This window comes from Mustela nivalis (assembly GCF_964662115.1).
Source record: "Mustela nivalis genome assembly, chromosome: 10".
Taxonomy (NCBI): Eukaryota; Metazoa; Chordata; class Mammalia; order Carnivora; family Mustelidae; genus Mustela; species Mustela nivalis.
In genome coordinates this window covers 111,202,080-111,222,275 of record NC_139029.1, presented here as the reverse complement: position 1 = coordinate 111,222,275, position 20,196 = coordinate 111,202,080, and the positions used below count along the sequence as shown (strand labels likewise).

Genomic DNA, 20,196 nt, shown 5'->3' with positions numbered 1-20,196 from the left:
CTCTGGATGCCTACTGAGGTGAGGGAGTCTCGGAGGATGGCAGGTGGTGATTTGGATCCCACCCAGAATGGCTCACGAGACTGTAAAAATAATTCTTAAATATAGATTAGATTGCCTGACTCCTGTCCAAAGAATGACTGTTTTTTTTATACATGGGGGATTGCAGAAGCAAAAATATACAGCACCTATGACGCTGTGAGAACCTGGCTATGTCCTTTGCTGTCTCCCTTTGCAAACAAACAAACAAACAAACAAACAAACCAAAACCCTCCTGGGTAGCAGGGCCATAATTCATCTAAAAATATGAGTCAGTTCCCTTTCAAGGATTATCACCAAGGGCCACAGAGTAGGCAATTTCTCTTCTGAGAAGATAGGAGTGAAGTCCTTAGTTCCCTTCAACCAAGTCAAGTTTCTCTAAGGAACTGTGCACTTAAGTCTGGTAGATCTTCTCCTTCCATTATGGATGGCATTACCTAATAACCAATTCATTAACATCACTGTGAAAGAAAGAAGAAGGTGAACTACACAAGCCTTTAGCACAATGCCCGACAATGTAGGTACTCAACCAAACGGTGATTCCCAGCCCCTTCCAAACCTCCTTTACCCCCTCTCCAGAAAATCCGCTTACTCTCAACCAAGTCCACAGGAGGTCCAATCCATCAGTCATAGTGGTCAGCCTTCTCATGTCCCGGTCTCCCGCGGCCACACAACACAGAAAATATGCCCTACACGGTAAACAGAAGGCAATGGGGAACAGCCTCTTGCCAGGATAATTGTGCATCACAGGGAAGCTCCCATATCAATCACACTTTTTGTTAAATACTCTAGAAGTTTTGGCTCAAAAAAAGCAAAGCAAAGAAGGAGCAAGTGATAAGCCATTGACTCTCTGAGAGGATAATGACTTCAGATGGAAAAAAGAAGGGCTTCCGTCTCCCTCAGAAAAGCTAGTGGTGGCAGATAATAAGGCCATCTCCAGTGTGACCATTCCTACCAGTCATGGCAGGAGCTCCAGGTGAGGGGAAAGTGTGTCTGCCCCTCTGCCTCTGTCTCTCAGGGTAGCAATGAGGAGAAAGCAAGTGTCTTTGGGCAACTGAGTTCAGGGATGTAGTTAAAACCCCATGGGCCCATTGGAGGAGGTCATGTACATAGCAAGGGCAGCCCATATATTTATAAATTCTTGGATGAAAGTGCAATGTGTATAGGATCTTTTCTCATGTGCAGAGTGTCACAAAGAGTGGAGTGGGGCAAACGCTAGCTCCAGAAACCCAGTAAAAGAGGTGTGGGAAGAGTGACTGCCTCCCTGTTCTGTCCCTGGCTGCTCAGGCCACAGTGCAGGGGACCGTCTGAGCTTTCGTGTTGTGCAGGCTCCAGGTGAATGGCACCCCCAGCTGGGTGCTCTTCCGTAAGTTCCCTGACTTCGTTGAGCCTCAGTGTCCTCGGCTGTGTTGTAAAATTGGGATACCACCACCTACCTGAGACATTGGTTGGTTGTGCCGATTAAATGAGGGAAGAGATGTAAAGTAGTCAATAATGTGAGCATTAAATGTGTGCCCAATAAATGTGAACTCCTCTCTTTCCTTGGTTTCTTTCTTTCTTTTTAAAGATCTTATTTACTTATTTGACAGAGATCACAAGTAGGCAGAAAGGCAGGCAGTGAGAGAGAAGGAAGCAGGCTCCCCACTGAGCAGAGAACCTGATTCAGGGCTCAATCCCAGGACCCTGGGATCATGACCTGAGCCAAAGGCAGAGGCTTTAACCCACTGAGCCACCCAGGCACTCCTCTTTCCTTGGTTTCTATCATCCTGGGGGAAATGCTATATTGCTCTCATCCTCAGGGTAAAATGAGAAGCAGGAATAGTACCAGGTGTAACCTACTATGGTTTATTCATTGCCTAAAACAGTCAATTCAGGGGGAAAAAATCAGATATAGCCAGAGACAAAGGATGGTTTCTCGGTGTTGTCCTCACTGGGATTTGCTTGCTATAGTTCCCTAAAAATAGAAATGCATTTCCTGGGAGGGAAATTAAGGAAAAACTGAACAGGAAAAAAATAAAGTTTTGATTATAAATGTACTCTCCTCCTCCTACCTCCCACCACAGCTACCCAAAGCCCCTGCTTGGGGGATTCTGGGGAGGGGCAGGCTGGTGATGGATACAGCCTGAACCCAAGACACGTCCCAGTTAATGAAGGTTCAGAGGACATTGTGGCTGAATTATTAGAATGATGGATGGGCTCAGCAAATCCACAAATGATAAAGAATATTTAGTGGCAAACAGAAAATAGGAACCGTGACTGTTTACCCCAAGGATTTCAAGATCAGAGGCCCAATGTGAGTGAAGTTCATGCCCATGATGTGAAGGGTGACATGACTGGGTTACAATGGTAAGGGAGTGTTTGCCCCTTCCTCTTCCCAACTCATGATTCCTCCTCTCAAGTCCAACACCATGTATGTGCCAGAGAGGGTCTGGTGGCTGAGGATGTGTGGGACTAGGAATGGAAAAGAACCACCTGACACCCCTGGAGCCTACGCTTGGAATTGAGTCCTGGGCCTGTGCTCTCCAGGGACTTCAGGGTGGATCTGCAGGGCCTGGCTGCAAAGACACCTGCTTTTGGTGTAGACAAAGGAGCGAGCACCTAGCAACTGGACACGGTCTGGGTACTCACCGGTCACATCCACTGAAGGGCATGCTTCTGGCTCTTCATGAAGCAGGGAGGTGCTGCTGGAGGACGGATGGGCAGCAGACTGGCCACGGTTGCTGGAGTGTATCTGGGGCAGAGTCTGGGGCTGGGCCTCCTGCATGGTCCTTAGGACTTCTGTCACTTTACCCTTCATATGCTTGTCCCTTAAGATACTGGTAGGGTAAAAGAAAGAGGAAAAATAAAGGTCACCTGAATGACATGGCTGTAACGATCTGGTGGCTCAAAGGACAAGCTCCAGAAGTCAAGAAGACTGTTCCTCAGGAGGAGAAGCAAACAGTTCATTTCTGTCTGGGGGTGGAGAGTGGGGAGCAGGGGAGAACAACAGTGGCCCAGAGCCTTGGCCACAAACATCCCTAGAAAGAGAGAAGACCGACCCATTCAGCCCTTTCAATAATGCTCCTGGCTCCTTCACAGGACAACCAGAGCTCTTTGAGGGTTCAACACACTCCGTGAACAATGATGCTTTCAGTAATATTTGCCGTGGCCCATTTAAAACCGCTTCCGAGGCAATGTGGCCTCCCAGGTGTCTTGTAGTTTCTTTTTTTTTTTTTAAAGATTTTATTTATTTATTTGACAGAGAGAAATTACAAGTACACTGAGAGGCAGGCAGAGAGAGAGAGAAGGAAGCAGGCACCCTGCTGAGCAGAGAGCCCGACGCGGGACTTGATCCCAGGACCCTGAGATCATGACCTGAGCCGAAGGCAGCGGCCTAACCCACTGAGCCACCCAGGCGCCCCGTGTCTTGTAGTTTCTAGACCTTCCCGAAGTACTGTCATACAGTGAAAAGCTTTTTCTTCTTTTGTGAGGAAAATCTGTAGCTATTTAACATCTGCCAGCACCTCTGGGGTCACCATGGAAGAAACCAGATACAATTTCACTCTGGTCTTTAAAGATCTAGGGGAAATCAGAGGGGGTCCCTGAGGACTCAGGAGACTCACAAGACACTTACAAGACTAACCTAACCAAGTTAGGTTAGAGTAGGTCAGTATCGCTAAATTGATGAACTAATAGAGAATAGGACCAAAATAATAATAAATTTAAAAAAAAAATAGGAAACATGACCACTTCATCACTAGGGACACGTAATGATTTGATATTATAATCAGCCATTTGCTTTTTGTGGGGTGTAAGAGCTCCGGCTTTGAGTTTCTGGCCCTTGCTTCTAAATCCTTCACCAGATTATATGGTCTACAGCCCCTGAAAATTGGGAGTTACCTGAAGGTTCGCAGCATCTGTCTTGCTTGATTCTTCTCACTTGTATAGTCATCTGAAAACCAGATTCAAAAAGGACTAGTTATAATTTAAGCAGCTCTCATTCCTCACATTACAGAAAGACACTGACTTTTCTCTGGGATCAGATGTGACTACTTGATTTTCCAGTCTAGGATACTCTGAATTTTCTCAGCAGACATTGGGTTGAGACTTTGGAGAACTTACCTGGCAGGCTTTCCTAACTTTCCAGAACTTACACACCACAGAGATCATCATTTCTTTTTGCTTTGTCTTAGGTCAGAATCAAAAGCTAAAAATGTCACTTTTCCTACAGGCCATGAAACACTTGTCCAGAGGCCTCTGGACCACTCTAACCAGAGTTTCCAAGTCCTGACAAAAGTGACAGAGACAAAAGATGGTTTTGGCCTCACATCTGTATACTCTGTCACAGCTTTCATGCAGAATCTATTTCTGTCTCTGTAGGGGTGACAGACATCCCTGTCCTACCTCTGATCTGGTATCAGAAACCCACACAGGGGCCTCAAGCCTGCTCTTACTACGTACCCTCAGGTGCTCTAGGGAATATTCTATGAAAAAGGCACCTGAAAATAAATTTCCCACCACGAGGTTGTAGTACATACAGTATCTAAACCATGCCCAAATCAGCATGATTCTTTTATCATTTTTTGAAATGCCCTGATTAATATTGCTGATTTGATCCTTAGAATAATCATGCTGGTATTACTTGACCTAATTTTTTTTTTTTTAGGTGAGAAAACAGAAATCAAGAGAAGGATGAATGTGTCTAGAGCTAGCAATGAACACATATAGACTAGAGCCACGGTCTTCAGATCCTAATTCAGGGCTCTGTTCACAGCAACCAGCTGCCCCTATTCTACCTATCTTGCTGCCAGTTAGTTTCAGATAAATGCTATCACCCCCCAGAGATGTCTTTTGCCCTAGCAATCACATTCCATGAGAGATAAAGGAGCTGGTCATCATCCTGACATCCCCATTATTCCTGTGTGCTTCTCTTCATTGTTCCTCTCCAGCCAGTCCTGACTTCACCATGGTTCCAAGATGGTCATTACAAAGCAGGACATCAGATTGAAAAGTCACCTGTAGATGAGTTTGGGCTTGTCTGAGGCTGGGGTCCTTGGGAGGGACTGAAGATCCTCCTGAGCCCTGGGACCAGCTTACCTGTGCTGAATTTGCTGGCAAGGCTCTCTGCCAGCAGGCTCCCCTTGGTCAGCTGCTCACGGAAGTGCCGTTCCATGTAGGGGTCAACTTTATTGCTGCTAAGGAGCTCCTCAAAAGTTTTCACCGTATTCTTGACATGCTGGATGAGAAGGGAAGAGAAAGCTCTCCCCATCCTCATCTTTTGCCTTAGGTGGGTCAGCTCTCGAGCCTGATCCTGGATCAAGGAACGGTATTTCCTAAAGTGGGGAAGAAACAGTAAATAGGGAAAGAGGTGACTGATAGGGTACAGTACTTCAGCAGAAGGTACTTAGAGAACTTCACCCCCAAATCCCCTACACTGAATTATATAGCACATGTTTCATGACCTGAATGTGGTAAAGGGAATGAAGGAAGGAATACAAAGCTTTCTTCTCCTTGGAAGATCTCTTCCAAACGTGTCTTTCCCCAGCCCCACACTTCTGAAAATGGAACCAGACTTTCTTCTCTAGTTCTGCTTTCAGATCTGCTCCCAGTCGCTCTCTTAGGTTTATAAAACATCTCAATACAGTAAACAAAGCCAGGCATTAATTGGAAAGTTGAAAGGAAAAATCATCATCTGAGAAAAGAAACCACTTGTCCCAGGCAACAGGATTCTTCCAGGATGGACCTATCTGCGTCTTTCCTATAGACAGCCAAGGCTCATGGGTAGGACATCTTCAGTCTCCTTTAATTTAACCACTGTATTCTGTCACTTCCGTATGCTCCAGCGTAACTAACCAGCACAGTGTTTTGCTCACAGTGTTCAGAAGAATGATCTGAAAAATGACTTCCAAAAAAAAATGACGTAAACTAACTTCATATCCCATAATATCCTGGCCAACATGGCGACTATTTGTTATAGAGGAGAGTAAAAGAGGAGGTTTTAGTTCATCTTGTTCCTGAGAGAGACAGCACGGCTGGATGGATGAAGAGGAGGCAACAGGCCCAGATAGTAGGCCCAGGGTGCTCCCTTTACCCTCCTGCTGCAAACTTGGGAAGTCACTCAACTACTCTGTGCCTCAGTTTCTTCGTCTGCAAAGTGAGGGTAAGATGACCACTTGCCTTTTTAGAAATGTGATCGAGATTGAACTTTATTTTAAATGTTGGGAAGAGTAGAGCAATGCCAGTAAAGCATTTGTCTTATCAAAAAGAAGACAGTTTAGTCACTCATGACTTTGGTAATGGTGAATTTATCAGACCAGCTTGACATCCCTTGTGCTTCTGTAGGTGTGCTAGAGCAGAACCAATGACTTCCAGTTTCACCTGTTTTTCTTTCTTTTTTTTTTTTTTTAAAGATTTTATTTATTTATTTGACAGACAGAGATCGTAAGTAGGCAGAGAGGCAGGCAGAGAGAGAGAGGAGGAAGCAGGCTCCCCGCTGAGCAGAGAGCCCGACGTGGGGCTCGATCCCAGGACCCTGGGATCACGACCCGAGCCGAAGGCAGCGGCTTAACCACTGAGCCACCCAGGCGCCCTCACCTGTTTTTCTTGGAGACTCTGAGCCAGCAGGGAGTACAGGGGCTAGTGGTTTCCTGAGAAGCTGAAATTTGCCTGAGGTCCCAGTCACTGGTTTAGAACAGGGAATCTAGGTGTTAGAAGGAGCCAGAATGGGGATCAGACAGGTCATCCCCCAGGTAGCATCAGGTCCTTTTGAACCTTTTAAACCACGTTATACTTTATTCATATTTTTTTCTTTCTTTCTTTTTTTTTTTTTTTCCTAGAATTCAGCTATTTGACAGACAGAGATCACAAGTAGATAGGGAGGCAGGTGGGTGGGGGGGTGGGGTGGCGGGGGAAGCAGGCTCCCCGCTGAGAGTGAACCTGATGCAGGGCTCCATGCAGGGTTCGATCCCAGGACCTGAGATCATGACCTGAGCCGAAGGCAGAGGCTTTAACCCACTGAGCCACCCAGGCGCCCCTTACTCATATTTCTGACCAATGTTTCTAATATCATTAGGCAGTGGCTGGTTCCTAGAGTAAGAGCACTTTCAGAGCTGGGAGTATTTTAGTCATCTTATATACACAGCCAAACCCAGTAAACATTTCTTTCAGTTATGGGAAACAGAATCCTTACAAACCTCCACTCAGCTCTCACTGTGTTCCTGTCCTAAATATCCTCTCAGGGATCCTCTGCATTTTCCATTAACGCAGAAAACCCTTAAGAAAGATCTTGTACTCACTTGGGGAGCTAGACTTGCAGGATATTGTCAGTCCTGGGTCCCTGACATTTCCTAGTTAGCTTCTTCACTCTGGGCACAATACTCAAGAACCTCTTCTTTGGAAAACAAGTAGGAGGAAGCATTTACTGAAATTAAATGGGCTTTACAGACTTCTCCTGCGTTGGGACTTCCTGACTATCCTAAACGTTTCACGTTTTTTGTTCAGGAATGTAATAATCAGGTTCAGGGAGCCCTTAACTCAAGAAAAGGAAGGGGAAAATAGCCCTACAGACTATTATAGCTTACAGTTGCATCCAAAGACCAGGATATACCCAAATTGTTTATAAAGGGTGTAGCTGCAGCCGCTAAAATTACAGAACTCTCCCTGAAACTTGTTCAGGAAAACAAATTAAATTTACGGTTCTTCATGCTGTAAAAGTTTGCCAAACACAGCATACACACCATTTCTCAGCTAGTAGACAACATTTTGTGAGATTCTACTCTTGTCTCCTCAGTATTCTTTCCAGCAACTCTTTTTTTTTTTTTTTTAAGATTTTATTTATTTATTTGAGAGAGAGAGAGAGAGCACAAAAGGTGGGGGTGAGAGGGAGAAGCAGGCTCCCTGCTGAGCGGGGAGCTGGATTCCTGCACTCTTTAAATCCTGCTACTCTCCTATCCTTACATAACAGAGAAGAGACTCATAACCATTGAGTTGATCTCAAATCAAACTCCCAAATTAGATTTACAAGAAACCCTATTAAATGCTAATCCAGACTTAGTACTCTGCGTTGATATCTCCTATGCCAAAAATTCTGAATGAAAATATCAAGCCAAGCCTGCTGTCATGACATAACATGAGTTTTCAGGAAGAGGGGCCCTTTCTTTACTTAATTCAGCCCAACCTGCAGAGGTGTTGGTTCTCATTCAGGCCTGTAAATTGACAAAAGAAAGAACTGCAAATATTTATACCAATAGCAGGTATGCCTTCAGAGTAGTTCATGATTTTGGTATGCTCTGGAAACAAAGTTTTTTTTTTTTTTTTCTTTTCCTTCCAAGTAGTTTCTTTCTTTCTTTCTTTCTTTCTTTTAAAGATTTTATTTATTTATTTGACAGAGAGAAAAATCACAAGTAGGCAGAGAGGCAGGGGAAGCAGGCTCCCTGCTGAGCAGAGAGCCCAATGTGGGGCTTGATCCCAGGACCCTGAGATCATGACCTGAGCTGAAGGCAGAGGCTTAACCCACTGAGCCACCCAGGCACCCCCAAGTAGTTTCTATACACGACATGGGATTCAAACCCACAACTCTGAGATCAAGAGTCACGTGCCCTAGCACTCAGCCAGCCAGGTGCCCCTGGAAAGAGAAATTTTCAACATAAAGTGGTATAGCTATAAAATAGGATCTCAGGCTGCTGACCTCCTCTCTACATTATTAGTTGTCCTCACAAGTTGCTATCACAGAAATTGAGTCTCATACCCTCCCATGAGATGCTGAATACCAGGGAAATGCGATGGCTAACTTTCGTGCTAAGGCTCCTAATGTACCAAAACATTAAATAAATTCCATAAAATGGCCAAAGGATAGATACTAAACCTTTTGGTAAAAGAATTTTCCTGAATTTCCACAACCTATGGTCCACTGTAGGTTCAAGTCAGATTACTTAAGACAGTTTGTATACTAGACAAAAAATTGTATCACAAAAGTGGCACCAAGAAGGATGCACATTTATCATAAAAAGAGAACTTTGGAGGGTACATATGACTGGCTCATGCTTCCTGGATCTCTCAGTTACCACTCTTGCAAGTGCTTCAAGTGATTACTCACCACAGAATTGACTTTTCATATTATGAAGAAATATCATGGGTGATTGTTCTTTAAACTAGCATGACAAATTTATTCAATCATATAAACTGGTTAAAACCATTAAACTAGGGACGCCTGGGTGGCTCAGTTGGTTAAGCAGCTGCCTTCGGCTCAGGTCATGATCCCACTGTCCTGGAATCGAGTCCCGCATCGGGCTCCTTGCTCGGCAGGGAGCCTGCTTCTCCCTCTGCCTCTGCCTGCCATTCTGTCTGCCTGTGCTCGCTCTCTCCCCCTCTCTCTCTGATAAATAAATAAAATCTTTAAAAAAAAAAAACATTAAACTAATCCCAGGGACTGCTCCCCAATATCTGGACCATTTGAACATTTTCAGTTATACTTTTTCAACTGTCTCCTTCTATGTGCTATCAATATGTACTTGTGGTGGTATATTTATTTTCTAGATGGGTAGATGTGGGCAAGCTGATGACACCACAGTAGCAGAGAAATTATAAGAAAATGTTTTCTATTCTGGGCAATCTCAAATGAAATTTCAAATGACAAGGGGCTCACTTTATCTGGATGGATTATAAAACAACTAAACAAGGTTATTCAAACATTATGGCCCTATCATTGTCTCTATCATCCTCAGCCTTTAGGGGAGGTCGATATTCTAAGATTAAATTTGGCAAATTGGCTGAAACCACAGAAGTACCTTGGCTTAAAGTGTTACCCTTAGCCCTTTGACAATGAAGTCAACACCTTTTGGGAAACATAAATTAACACCTTATGATTTTATCACTAGGCAACCCATGACTTCGATGATAGAACCCCATGTACAATCTGCCCTTGTAAATTCTAATATGACCCAATACTTTAAAGTATGAATGCAATATTCAAAAACTTATATTCAGCAGGTCAAGGAGGCTTTTAGAGACCCTCTGCCTGATGATAACAGTATACTTCATACACTGGAACCTGGAGACTGGGGGTTCTGAAGGCGTTATCAGTTAAAAATAGCACTTGTGCCTTGATGAAAAGGGTTCTACCAGGTTCTATTTTTTCACACAGCAGTTAAATTATAGGGTATTGAACTTCAGGTCCATGTCTCTCAACTAAAGAGAACCCCCCCCCCTCAATTCTTGGGCTTATCAGCTTATGGCTAACTTCAAATTAAAGATTTCCAGGAAAAAAAAAAACAATCTTCCCTCAAAGCAGAAACAAGGCAAAAGTGGATAGCTTACACCCAAGACCACTGAAAAAGTTTCTGCTAGATCACTTATCTTTTTCCAGGACCCATTTTTATAACAATTATCATGATATTACTGCTCTGCAAACTAACACAGGGCATTTACAGTCATGTTCCCTTTTCTGTTAGAGATTTTCTCTACTCACTAAGGCCGACCATTCAATGCATACCCTCCTTTACTAAGCAAAATGATTGTTGGTGTATACCTGCTTACATGCTCAGGAACACTCTCAGTGAATATTAGAACGAACTCCAGAACCATGCTCAGATGGCAGGAAAGTGGCTTTACAAAAAGGTTTGATATCCATCCCTTGGCCATTTAACTAATACTCATGGCCAATTAATCTGGTATTGGGAGGAAGCTTGGAAGCCATAGGATAGCCCATAACCACTGCAAACTGCATTGCTGGAAATTTGTTCCTATGCATAGGAATGGCCCTGGACCTAATTGAGGTATGTTCTAAACTCACTCTATAATCACACACTTTGGTTTGACTCAAATGATGAAAATTGGGCTTCTATATATGACAACACAGATTTTAAAATAGGCAATGACAATGATACTTTTGATTATGCTATAAGGAAAATACTGAATCCAAACTTAGCTTATTTTGCAAAAACAAACAAACAAACAAACAAACATCATCTTGGGCCACTTCTTGCATATGCCTCTGAAACTCATAGATGACATTCCAGCCGTTCTCCCACATTGGAATGAGGCAGTCACTTTAAACCAATCCTCAATCATTAGGAAAACTCTAATGATATAATCAATCATTGAAAATAACAAACAACCTCTGCATTCTCACTCTATAAGCCGTTATAACAGTACACCTCTGAGCCTCATTCCACGGTCAGTTTGAGAGCTCCCAGGGGTAAACTATTTTTCTGTGCACAATAAATGCTGACTAATATTTTAGTGGTCTAGTGGTTTCAATCTTGCTATGTCTAGATTTTTGACACTCAATTCTCTCTAACTTGATCATTCACACCAACTGTGGCTATGTAGGCACCCCCAACACCTCTCCCTTTCTTCTCATTCTCTTTTTCCAACCAAGAAGATGCTCCTCCTGTCTGCTCTTTCACCTCTGAGATCTCAGGATATAATGTTGGCAGTGTTCCTTGCAAAATACACACATGTGCACACGCGGGCTTGGTCCGGGCTGCAGTTACTAAATTAATACATCTTTTAACTTCCCAGTCCTTTAAGATGTAGAAAATACTAGTGCAGGAAAAGGCCTCATTTTATTTTACAGATGAAGACATTGAGATACACAAAGAGTAAGAAAGAAATGTATCTGATATATGTAACTAATATCTCAATAAAGCTGGAGTGGGAAGAAACACAACCGAGCTCACATCATTAGTTGGTGGAAAAACCATTATTTAAAATGTTGGCTCCAAACTCTCATTCCAGTGTTCTTTACCACCATCAGTATTCTCTTGCTGAGTTTCAGGGGTCTCTGAGATAAACAAGGCTATTCTACTTTTAAGACAAGTCCTTTTTCTGGAATACATTTATTTTTCTGTGCTCACTCCAGCAGCACATATACTAAAATTGGAATACAATTATTTTTCTGGATTCTATAGTTCTATTATTTATTCTCAGCAAGTTTCCCAATAACAAATAATATTTATCACAAGGACAGTTAAAATGTATTTAGGTAGGGATGCCTGGGTGGGTCAGTCATTTAAGCACCTGACTCTTTTTTTTTTTTTAAGATTTTATTTATTTATTTGAGAGAGAGAGAGACAGTGAGAGAGAGCATGAGCGAGGAGAAGGTCAGAGGGAAAAGCTGGGAGCCCGATGTGGGACTCGATCCCAGGACTCCGGGATCATGACCTGAGCCTAAGGCAGTCGTCCAACCAACTGAGCCACCCAGGGGTCCCTAAGAACCTGACTCTTGATTTTGGTTCAGATTATGATCTAAGGGTCATGAGACTGAGGCCTGCATTGGGCTCTACTCTGAGCATGGAATCTCTCCTTCTCCTTCTGCCCTTCCCCCCCAAACCCCTGCTCATGCATGCTTTCATCCTCTCTAAAAAAATTTTTGAGGTAATTTTATTTTAAAAATTTGGTTATTTGAGAAGATCAACAAAATCAAGAAGCCTCTAGCCAGGCTAAGAAAAAAAGAGAGAAGACACAAATTATTAATACCAGAAATAAAAGAAAGGATCACTATAGAGCTGATGGACACTAAAAAAATAATAAAGAAATACTATGAGCCAATTCCTTGAAAAATACAATCTGCCAAAGTGCTCACAGAAGAAATAAACCATCTGACTAGACCTATGTCTATTAGAGACAGTGAATCGATAATTAATAACCTTCCGGGGCTAGGCACCCCGGGATGTCAGTTCTTTCCAACTTCATCCAAAGATTCAAAGCAATCCCAGTCAAAATCCCACCAAGTTACTTTGTGGATATTGATAAACTGATTCTCAGGTTTATATGGAGAGGCAAAGGAACCAGAATAGCCAAAAAAGAACAGAGTCACACGACTGATACTACTGACTTCAAGACTTACTGTAAAGTTATTAGTAATCAAGAAAGTGTAATATTGGTGAAAGAATGAACAAACCGGGGCGCCTGGGTGGCTCAGTGGGTTAAGTCTCTGCCTTTGGCTCAGGTCATGGTCTCAGGTCCTGGGATCGAGACCCGCATTGGGCTCCTCGCTCAGCAGGGAGCCTGCTTCTCCTTCTCCGTCCGTCTGCTTACTTGTAATCTCTATCTCTCTGTCAAATAAATAAATAAAATCTTAAAAAAAAAAAGAATGAACAAACCAATGGAACAGAATGGACAGCCCAGAAACAGACCCACCAAAATATAGGTGACATCTTTGACAAAGGAGCAAAGGCAACACAATGGAGAAAATATAGTCTTTCTTTTTTTTTTTTTAATATAGTCTTTCAACAAATGGTGCCAGACAACTGGACATCCATATGCAAAAAAAAAAAAAAAAAGGAACCTAGAGAAGACTTAAATCCTTCACAAAAATTAGTTCAAAATAATCATAGAACTAAATGTTAAATACATAATATAAAACTCCTAAAAGATAAACAAAGCAGAAAGTCTAAATGATCTTCAGTTTAATAAGGACTCTTTTTTTTTTTTTTAACAAGTAGAGAGAGAGAGAGAGAGAGAGAGAATGGAGGAAGCAGGCTCCCTGCCTAGCAAAGAGCCCGATGCAGGACTCAATCCCAGGACCTTGAGATCATGACCTGAGCTGAAGGCAGAGGCTTAACCCACTGAGCCACCCAGGCAGCCTTAATAAGGACTTTTTAGATACAAATACCAAAAGCACAATCCATGAAAGAAATAATAATCTAGACTTGATTATAATGAAAAGCTTTTGCTCTGTAAAAGACATGGTCAAGAGAATAAGAAGACAATTCACAGACATGGAGAAAACATTTGCAAAATACATATCTAATAAAGAACAATTCTCAAAAATATACAAGGAACTCCCCAAACTCAACAAAAAGAAACTGAATGGGGGTGCCTGGGTGACTCAGTCAGTCAGTTAAGCATATGCCTTTGGCTCAGGTCATGATCCAGAGTCCTGGAATTGAGGCTGCTCAGCAGGGAGCCTCCTTCTCCTCCTCTCTCTGTCCCTCCCCCCACTCATGTTCTCTCTCTCAAATAAACAAATAAAATCTTACAAAAAAAGAAAAAAGAAAAGAAATGAACAAGCCAATCAAATTATGGGGAAAAGACCTGAGCAGACATTGAAGAAGATACACAAATGGCAAATAAGCATATGAAAAGATGCTCAACATCATAGGTGAGTATGGAATTGCAAATTAAAACAATGAGCACCACATATTAGAATGGTAAAAATCTGGAACATTGATAGCACCATATGCTAGTGAGGATGGGGAGCAAAAGATCCTCTCATCATTGCTGGTGGGAATGCAGAATGCTACAGCCACTTGGGAAGACAGTTTTGTGGTTTCTTACAAATATAAGCGTATGGTTAACATATGATGCAGAATTGTGCTCCTCACTATTTATTCAAATGAGTTGAAAACTTTTGTCTACATAAAAATCTTACACAATGCTTATAGAAGCTTTACTCATAATTGCCAAAATTTGGCAGCAATCAAGATGTCCTTCAGGACCTGGGCCCGCTCGCAGCTGGTGACTGTGCAGGTCACCGGGGCCCGCGGCGACCCCGGCAGACCTGGACACCTTTATCACCCCGCCATGGAGACCTCAGCGCAGCAGGAGCAGCAGCAGCCGGTGGCGGCCAAGATCAGAAACCTGCCCTGGGTTGAAAAATACCGGCCACAGACACTGAACGATCTGATTTCTCATCAGGACATTTTGAGTACCATTCAGAAATTTATTAGTGAAGACCGCCTGCCACACCTGCTTCTCTATGGTCCTCCGGGGACAGGAAAGACCTCCACCATCCTGGCCTGTGCAAAACAGCTGTACAAAGATAAGGAATTTGGCTCCATGGTCTTGGAGCTGAATGCTTCAGATGACCGAGGAATAGAGATCGTTCGGGGACCCATCCTGAGCTTTGCTAGCACAAGGACAATATTTAAAAAGACACAGTGAGACACAAGCAGGAGGAGTGGAAGAGGGAGAAGCAGGCTTCCCTCGGAGCAGGGAGCCCGATGCAGGATTCAATCCCAGGACACGGGGATCATGACCTGAGCCGAAGGCAGATGCTTAATGGCTGAACCACCCAGGTGCCCCAAAAATATGTTCATCAGATTAATTTCACCTGTTCCTTTTTAGTTTTTTTAATGTGGCTATAAGAAAATCTAAAGTTAAAAAAAAAAAAAAAAAAAAAAAAGATGTCCTTCAGGAGGTGAATTTATAAATAAACGGCACATCCAGAAAATGTAATTTTATTTAACACTAAATAGAAAGAAGCAATAAAACCATGAGAAGACATTAAGGAATCTTAAATGCATATTACTAAATGAAAGGACCCAATCTGAAAAAGCTATATAGGGTATGATTGTAACTATATCATATTTTGGAAAAGGCAATGCTGTGCAGACAGTAAAAAGACCGGTGGTTGCCAGGGATTAGAAGGGAAGGAGGGGAGTGGGGCATCTGGGTGGCTCATTGGGTTAAGCCTCTGCCTTCGGCTCAGGGTCCTGGGATCGAGTCCTACATCCTGCTCTCTGATCAGCAGGGAGCCTGCTTTCCCTTCTCTCTCTGCCTGCCTCTCTGCCTACTTGTGATCTCTCTCTCTCTGTGTCAAATAAATAAATAAAATCTTAAAAAAAAAAAAAGGGGGGGGGAGGAGGAATGAGTAGGCAGAGCACAGAGAGGCAGGCAGAGAGGGGGTAAGCAGGCTCCCCACTGAGCAGAGAACCCGATGCTGGGCTCCCAGGACCCTGGGATCATGACCTGAGCCGAAGGCAGAGGTTTTAACCCACTGAGCCACCCAGGCGCCCCACACAGAGTATTTTTTTAAGGCAATGAAGAGTCATTCTATATGTTACTCTAATGGTGGATACATATCATTGTACTTTTGTCAAAAGTACAAAAGAATGTATAACACCAAGAATGAATCCTAGTGTAAACTATCCACTTGGAGTGATAATGATGTGTGAATATATGTTCATTGATTGTAACAGATATACCATTCTGGGACAGCATGTTGTTGGGGCGGAGGAAGGCTACGCATGTGTGAAGATGGGGGAGGGTTGGGGGGGATAAACGGAAACTTTTGTAGTTTCCACTCAATTTTGCTTTGAATTTAAAACTGCTCTAAAAACAAAGCCTTTTTTTAAAAAAGAATAATTATGTGAATTTTTAAAATGTATTTGACAAAGTGGATGTAGACTTTGTAAATTAAGATTCCAAGTTTCTCATATTACTTCTGCCAAAGGCTGCAACTTTAATCAAGCAACCATATTTTGGGCCTGAATGTTCTCTGGCCTGAAATGAGGAAACAAGACGAACTGATATTAAGATTATTTTAGCTCTAATGTTCTTCTCTGAGTCAGTGAAATTTAAGTGGTTCATACTGACAGTGACCCAGTGAAGCATGAAGCAGAATTTTATCACCTTCAGAGCTGTGCCCAACCTCTGAGCAAGTTAGTTATGATGTGGTTTGTCAGTAACTGGTGTTCACAGGTAACTGTATAATGGATTAACTCCATATTATTTTAATGCCTTCAAAAAATTGTAAGCAAACTGGGCCGCCTGGGTGGCTCAGTTGGTTAAGTGTCATGACCCCAGGGTCCTGCGACTGAGCCCCAGGTCATGCTTCCTGCCCTATGAAGAGTCTGCTTTTCCCTCTCCTGCTTCCCCTGCTTGTGCTCTCTCTCTCTCTCCCTCTGTTTCTTGGTCAAACAAATACATAATGATTTTTTTAAAAAGCTGTAAGCAAACAGCCATTAAAAACACTGACAAATGTAGCCAGTAGTCCATTATTTGGCAATTTCCTGTGCTTATTTCAAGACCTGAACTTATCATAATTGCTGTTCCAGAAACCAGGGACAATCTGATTATCCTGGAATCTCCTGAGATAACAGGAGATTCTTAGGTGCTCTCATCAGTGCAGAAAAGAGACATTACTGATGTGACTGGAAGAGTTCCATGAAATCCCAATCACCCATTAAGATGGTATATTTGGTGAATATATGCATTGTTACTTAGAATAAAACCAACTTTCTCAGGATAATAAAAGTAACTGATAATAAAAAACACTCTAGGCTTTTCTCTAAAGAATTTCCAGAAAGATCTTAGAGAAAGCCCTATAATTAAACTACAGAGCCTGGATGCAGACCCTGAAAACTGCTGAGAGAGCAATGATTTAATTCTGACAGTGGAAATCTCTTACCCGCTGTTGGACACAGAGGAGGATCCTGCCTCCTCGGGTTGAGTCTGCTGCCCATCCACTCTCTTCTCAGAAGGTCCCTTTTCTAGGGGTCGCTGCATTCCAGCTTTTAGTTGGAGCATGTTCTCATGAAGAACCTCTTACTGTTTCCTTTAAAAGGAAAGATGGAAGAGATGTGTGTCTGGGTCTCCACAATGGCCAGGCTTTCCTCTAAAGGTACCTAGAGGAATCAAAACAAAACTATGGTTTATAGAGTTGGGTTACTAGAGAGGATCCCATAGGAGAATAAAGGAAGGTAGGGGAGAACCTACCAAAAGGTAAAAGGTGACACCTACAGTGTGCCCCCTTGAAGAGTTCCTCCTCAGCCATGAGGACCTGGTTACTCATTTGGTTGGAGGAAGGATATAGCAAGTAGGGGGAGATGGTGCTGTGAGGAGGAGGAGGAGGCTCCAGAGGTGTCTTAGGTTAAAGCAAATAAGGAAACAATGGAATAAGCAAATGAAGGGCGCTTGGGTGGCTCAGCCAGTTAAGTATCTGCCTTCAGGTCATGATCTCAGGGTCCTGAGATCAAGCTCCATGTCAGGCTCTCTGCTCAGTGGAGAGTTTCCTTCTCCTCTCACTCCCTCTGTTCTCCCTTCTGCTTCCCTCAAATAAATAAAATCTTAAAAAAAAAAAAAAAACAAATGAAACCAAGTGGGCTTTAAACCAAGTAAGAGTTGAGTATTTTTTTTAAGTTATTTTTTTTTTTTGGATTTTATTTATTTACTTGTCAGAGAGAGAGAGAGAGTGACAGCATGAGCGAGCACAGGCAGAGGCAGAGGGAGAAGCAGGCTTCCCGCCAAGCTAGGAGCCCGATGTGGGACTTGATCCCAGGACACTGGGATCATGACCTGAGTCAAGGCAGCTGCTTTACCAACTGAGCCACCCAGGCGTCCCTTTTTTTAAGATTTTATTTATTTATTTAGAGCATGTGTGAGTTGGGGGAGGGGCAAAGGGAGAGGGAGAGAATTTCAAGCAGACTCCATGCAAAGCATAGAGACCAACATGGGCCTCAATCTCATGACCCTAAGGTCATGAGCTGAGCCAAAATCAAGTCAGTTGCTTAACTGACTGAGCCACTCAGATGCCCCAAGAGTTGAGTATTTTTTTTTAAGATTTTATTTATTTATTTGATAGAGAGAGATCACAAATAGGCAGAGAGGCAGGCAGAGAGAAAGGAGGAAGCAGGCTCCCTGCTGAGCAGAGAGCCCAATGTGGGGCTTGATCCCAGGACCCTGGAACCATGATCTGAGCCAAAGGCAGAGGCTTAACCACCCAGGCGCCCCGAGAGTTGAGTATTTTTGATTCTTACAGTTGAGATAAAGTTTCTTGGGAGTGTCCCTTCAGAAATCAGAAAGCCTTTATATCACCTACAAGTTTTGAGTCATGAAGGGTGAAACAAAATTTGAGATACCACAGGTCAAATCCAAAGTCACTGGGACATCAACAATAGGGCCATGGAAAGGACTCCGGTTTCCATGTCTCAAGTTGTAATCACAGAATTAGAATGTTGGTAGCTACAGAACCTGAGAAAGCGATGGCCTTCTGAGGACCTGCCATATGCAACATAAGGCTGCCTGTTTCTCCCTAGATGTCTCTTATCAGTGGAGACCACCCCTCTTACCAGCCAGGTTTTTTTAAGCTTTTATTTATTTGAGAGAGAGAGAGAGGGAGCACAAGGAGCAGGGAGAGGCAAAGGGAGAAGCAGGTTTCCTACTGAGCAGGGAGCCTGATGGAGGACTCAGTCCCAGGATCCTGGGATCATGACCTGAGCCAAAGGTAGACACTTTGACTATGAGTTACCCAGGTGCCCCTCTTACCAGCCAGTTTTAATATTTGGGTGCTCTTTTCTGATACTATCAATCATCTTTTTTTAAAAGATTTTATTTATTTATTTGATAGAGATCACAAGTAGGCAGAGAGGCAGGCAGAGAGAGAGAAGAGGAAGCAGGCTCCCTGCTGAGCAGAGAGCCCGATATGGGACTCGATCCCAGGACCCTGAGATCATGACCTGAGACGAAGGCAGCGGCTTAACCCACTGAGCCACCCAGGCGCCCTCAATCAGCTTTTTAAAAGTACTTTCTATTCCTAGTGTGGGGCTCAAACTCACCACCCGAATGAAGATCAAGAGTCTCAATCTTACTTTTTTTTTTTATTTAATTTAATTTTTTTATTTGACAGAGAGATCACAAGTAGGCAGAGAGGCAGGCAGAGAGAGGGGGGAAGCAAGGTCCCCGCTGAGCAGTGAGCCCGATGTGGGGCTTGATTCCAGGACCCTGAGATCATGACCCGACCGAAGGCAGTGGTTTAACCCACTGAGCCACCCAGGCGCCCCTCAATCTTACTTTTGTACAAAAACCATCAAAACAATCTTTTTTCAAGATCTTTATTTTCTTGGGACGCCTGGGTGGCTCAGTTGGTCAAGCGGCTGCCTTTGGCTCAGGTCATGATCCCAGCGTCCTGGGATCAAGTCCCACATCAGGCTCCTTGCTCTGTGGGGAGCCTGGTTCTCCCTCTGCCTCTGCTGCCATTCTGCCTGCCTGTGCGCTCTCACTCTCTTTCTCTCTCTCTGGCAAATAAATAAATAAAATCTTAAAAAAAAAAAGAACTTTATTTTCTTGAAGATAGTTGCAATAAAAACTATTCTTCTGGCTTTTCCTTCATCAATTTTTTAAAGCCTCTAGTGATTCTTTTCTTGGGGGTGGAGGGGCAGAAGGAGAGAGAGAATCTTAAGTAGGCTCCACATGCAGCATGAAACCTGATGCAGGATGCAGTCTCACGACCCTGAAATCATGACCTGAGCTGAAGGCAGAGGCTTAACCCACTGAGCCACTCAGGTGCCCCCAAGAGTTGCACACTTAACCGACTGAGCCACCCAGGCACCTCAAAGCCTTTAGTGATTCTTTCTGTTCCTCTTTGGGAACTGTCCAGATTTTACTTGCTAGATCCTTTCAAGAACATAGTGACCAAAAACTAGAGTTTTAATGTTCTAAGTATGACTAATAAATTTA

At 43.2% G+C, this 20,196-nt stretch overlaps 1 protein-coding gene across 14 annotated transcripts in view; it reads right to left on the bottom strand.

The window, feature by feature from the left end:
• Positions 1-20,196, bottom strand: part of LOC309842069 (myomegalin-like) — a 51,783-nt gene that overhangs the window by 6,321 nt on the left and 25,266 nt on the right. For 3 of the 14 annotated variants that reach the window (XM_082685980.1, XM_082685978.1, XM_082685979.1), the window contains 5 exons: positions 17,482-17,605; positions 17,150-17,366; positions 5,113-5,348; positions 3,916-3,967; positions 2,665-2,852 (listed from right to left, as the gene is read on the bottom strand). In XM_082685980.1, coding sequence (XP_082542106.1) covers positions 2,665-2,852; positions 3,916-3,967; positions 5,113-5,348; positions 17,150-17,268 — 595 coding nt within the window. In that variant the 5' untranslated portion in view covers positions 17,269-17,366; positions 17,482-17,605. Of the gene's footprint in view, positions 1-2,664; positions 2,853-3,915; positions 3,968-5,112; positions 5,349-17,149; positions 17,367-17,481; positions 17,606-18,497; positions 18,568-18,599; positions 18,659-20,196 lie in introns of those variants that run through there. The other 11 variants (XM_082685977.1, XM_082685972.1, XM_082685984.1 and 8 more) reach the window with 9 other exon arrangements.